At 68.5% G+C, this 2,855-nt stretch overlaps 1 protein-coding gene across 3 annotated transcripts in view; it reads right to left on the bottom strand.

Annotated features, from left to right (window-relative positions):
- Positions 1–7: 7 nt before the first annotated feature.
- Positions 8–2,855, bottom strand: part of B4GALNT1 (beta-1,4-N-acetyl-galactosaminyltransferase 1) — a 4,800-nt gene continuing 1,952 nt past the window's right edge. For all 3 annotated transcript variants that reach the window (XM_025192674.1, XM_025192675.1, XM_025192676.1), the window contains 9 exons: positions 2,619–2,774; positions 2,174–2,280; positions 1,996–2,033; positions 1,742–1,922; positions 1,538–1,636; positions 1,261–1,451; positions 1,021–1,161; positions 700–937; positions 8–500 (listed from right to left, as the gene is read on the bottom strand). In XM_025192674.1, coding sequence (XP_025048459.1) covers positions 286–500; positions 700–937; positions 1,021–1,161; positions 1,261–1,451; positions 1,538–1,636; positions 1,742–1,922; positions 1,996–2,033; positions 2,174–2,280; positions 2,619–2,774 — 1,366 coding nt within the window. In that variant the 3' untranslated portion in view covers positions 8–285. The remainder of the gene's footprint in view (positions 501–699; positions 938–1,020; positions 1,162–1,260; positions 1,452–1,537; positions 1,637–1,741; positions 1,923–1,995; positions 2,034–2,173; positions 2,281–2,618; positions 2,775–2,855) is intronic.

The following is a 2,855-nucleotide window of genomic DNA, read 5'->3' as shown; positions in this document are numbered from 1 at the left end:
CCATGGCTCCTGTATGCAGGGCACGGGGGGGGGGAGGGCTCGGACACCTGGGTCCGCCTCTGCTCCGGGCAGCCCAGCGCCCCCCAGGCCTCTGGGAAAAGTGGACTGGGGTTTCCTCCCTCTCACCTTAGTGCGGGCAGGGGGCAGCAGGCCCATGCCCCCGGGTGGTACAAAACAGGTAAGAAGCCACAGCAGCATTACGCCCCGTCTCTCCAGAGAGAAGACCCAGGCATCCGGGGAGCGGGCCTGCCCCGCCACAGGGAGGGGACCCAGGCGTCCGGGCGGCTAGTTGCCCGCCATGCACTTGAAGCGGTTCTTGAAGTAGAAGAGGCCGTGCTTGGTGTTGATGCTGCTGTCGGCGGGCGGTGGGTAGCGGAAGCGGGCGTACTGCCGCTCGCTCTCCGTCTGGCGCCAGGGCAGCCGCAGCTTGGAGGCATGGTCCACCACCACGTCCTCGCATGAGCCCACGTGCAGCGTGCCCAGCCCGTCGATGAAGAACTCTGCGGGCAGGGCAGGGCAGCCGCTAGGGCCTGCTCCTCCCTGCCTGGCGGGGAGGGAACCCAGGTGTCTGGGCCCCCAGACCCCCCTCTTTCCTAATCCGCCAGACCCTTCTTCCCAGCGCCCAGGCTCCCACCCCAGGGCTCTCCTCCTCCCCTGCTCTCGCCCCCCCATCCCAGGTATCTGAGTGCCCGCACTGACCGATGTGGGCGACGCGGCTGAGGCGCGGGTCGAAGCCGACTTGCCGCACCTTGTCGGTCCGCGCCAGGAAGAAGTTGATGACGCCGTCAGCCACGACGCAGCCGGGGAAGCCGGCGATGGGGTGGTGCCAGCCCGGCACCACCCGCAGGCAGTCGCCCTCGGGTCCCCCCGGCTCTACGCTGATCTTGTGCCGATACGTGGCGGAGTAGCCCGTGATCTCCCGCACTGCACCCCCCACCTGCAGGGTCAAAAGTCAGGGGGTGCTGGCCGGGCAGCCTCCAAAGGGGGTGATGCCCGGCCCGGGCACTGCCCACCACTCACCAGGTCCAGGCTGGTCTTCTCCAGCACGTCCACCAGCTTCTCCAGCCGCGTGCGGGGCGTGAAGATGAAGTCGTCGTCCACCCACAGCACGTACTTGGTGGCCACCTGCGAGATGGCCAAGTTCCTGCCCGCAAACCAGCCCTAGGTGGGGGATAGAGGTCAGTGCCTGCCCGGCCTGGCCAGCTCCCCCCAGCCGTGACCCCTGGACCCAGGCGTCCGAGCCCCTCCTGCCCCCTGCACCTTGCCGAAGGGCATGAGGTAGTGCTCGAGCTGGGGGCCGACCAGCCGCTCGGGCTGGGGGCTGTCATCTGCCACCACGATGGTGATGCTGGGGTAGAAGCGCCGCACGCTGGCGATCAGCGCCCGCAGCTTGTCGTAGCGCAGGAAAGTCTTGGTGGCCACTGTCACCAGCGCGCTGATGTTGTAGTCCTCTGAGGGGGAGGGCAGAGGTCAGGGGTCAGTGCCAGGTGCACCAGGCTGCAGAGGAGTGGGAGGAGAGGACCCCCCCAGTACTCACCCCCGTCGGCTGGGTAGCCGGGGTCATACAGCTTTGGGGTGGGCGTGTGGTGTATCCGGATGGAGAACGTGGCCTGGTGCCCGTCGGTGGCAAACTGCACTGGAAAGCAAAGGAGGAGGCGGGCACAGGGGGTCTGGGAACAACCCCTGTGCTGACATCCAAGCCCAGTACCCACCCCGCAGTGCCCCCTGCCCCCAGCCCCACCTGTGTCGGCCGTGTTGGGGTGGTAGAGGGTGTTGGTGTAGGTGATGAACTGCAGCTGGCGGTTGAGGTGGGCCAGGCGGGTGCCTGCCAGTGAGAGGCTGTGCTCGCCCTCACCCTGCACTGCCACGGCCTCCACCGTGGCTGCCATGTTGAAGGTGCCCATGGAGGCCGTCAGGTTCACCTGCCCGGGCAGTGTGGGGTTAATACAGAAAGTCAGTGCCCTCTGAGCCCTTCCCCCGGCACTGCCTCCTTACCTGGTACAGCTTCCTGCCGGTCGCCTGCAGACTGAGCCCTGGGGGGCAGAGATGTGGGGGTTAGTGCCCCCCTGGGGTGCCCAGCCCCTGTGTCCACCCCCCAGGCCAGCCCCATAGCTCTGGCCTGCCCCAGGCAGGGGCTGCCCCCCTCCTGAAGGGGGCTCCAGGGGGGTCTCACCTGGGATGAGGATGGTGTGGAGAGGCCGCACCTCAACCCCCTGTGCTGGGTACTCGAGCGGGGAGTTGGCACGGACGATGAGGAGCTGGTTGGCTGGAGACTGGGCCCTGGGGGGGTGGAGATTGAGACCCCTACCTGCCACTGCCCCTCTGGGGTGCAGGTTGGGGGGCAGAGAAGAGAGAGCCCCCCACTCCCAACCCAGCCGCCTGGGGGTGGGTCCCTCAGGCGGCGACCAGTGGGGAGCTCAGGGTCGGGGACTCCCTAGGGAGTCTGGGGGGGTCCCAGGCCCTGATGTAGGGGTGCTCCCCGGGGTCTCCCCAGTTGTGACACCATGGGGGCAGAGCCTTCACAGGGGGGTCCCCCAGGCTGTGACGTGTAGCGGGTGGTGCTCAGGGGGCCTGCATGGCGCAGCAGGGGGAGGCGGGGGTCCCGGTGGGGGGCTCACCGCAGCTGGTCGCTCTGGTACTGGCGCTCGCGCTGGCCATGCACACCCGGCAGCTCGGAGGGGCCGAAGGCAGTGGTGAAGTCCAGCGTGTAGCTTGGCCCAAACAGGCGCAGCCCCGGGCCCGGTGCGCATGAGCAGCTGTTCCGCGGCAGCTGCCTGGAGGGGACGGGGGGTCCTCACTGGGCCAGATCTGGGCCCCTGTGCCCTTGGACCTGCCCCTTGCAAGGAGCCCCTGCA

The sequence above is a fragment of the Alligator sinensis genome, unplaced genomic scaffold, assembly GCF_000455745.1.
Source record: "Alligator sinensis unplaced genomic scaffold, ASM45574v1 scaffold265_1, whole genome shotgun sequence".
NCBI classification, from domain to species: domain Eukaryota; kingdom Metazoa; phylum Chordata; order Crocodylia; family Alligatoridae; genus Alligator; species Alligator sinensis.
The sequence above is the reverse complement of the archived record's forward strand: the minus strand, read 5'-3'. Positions and strand labels throughout refer to the sequence as shown.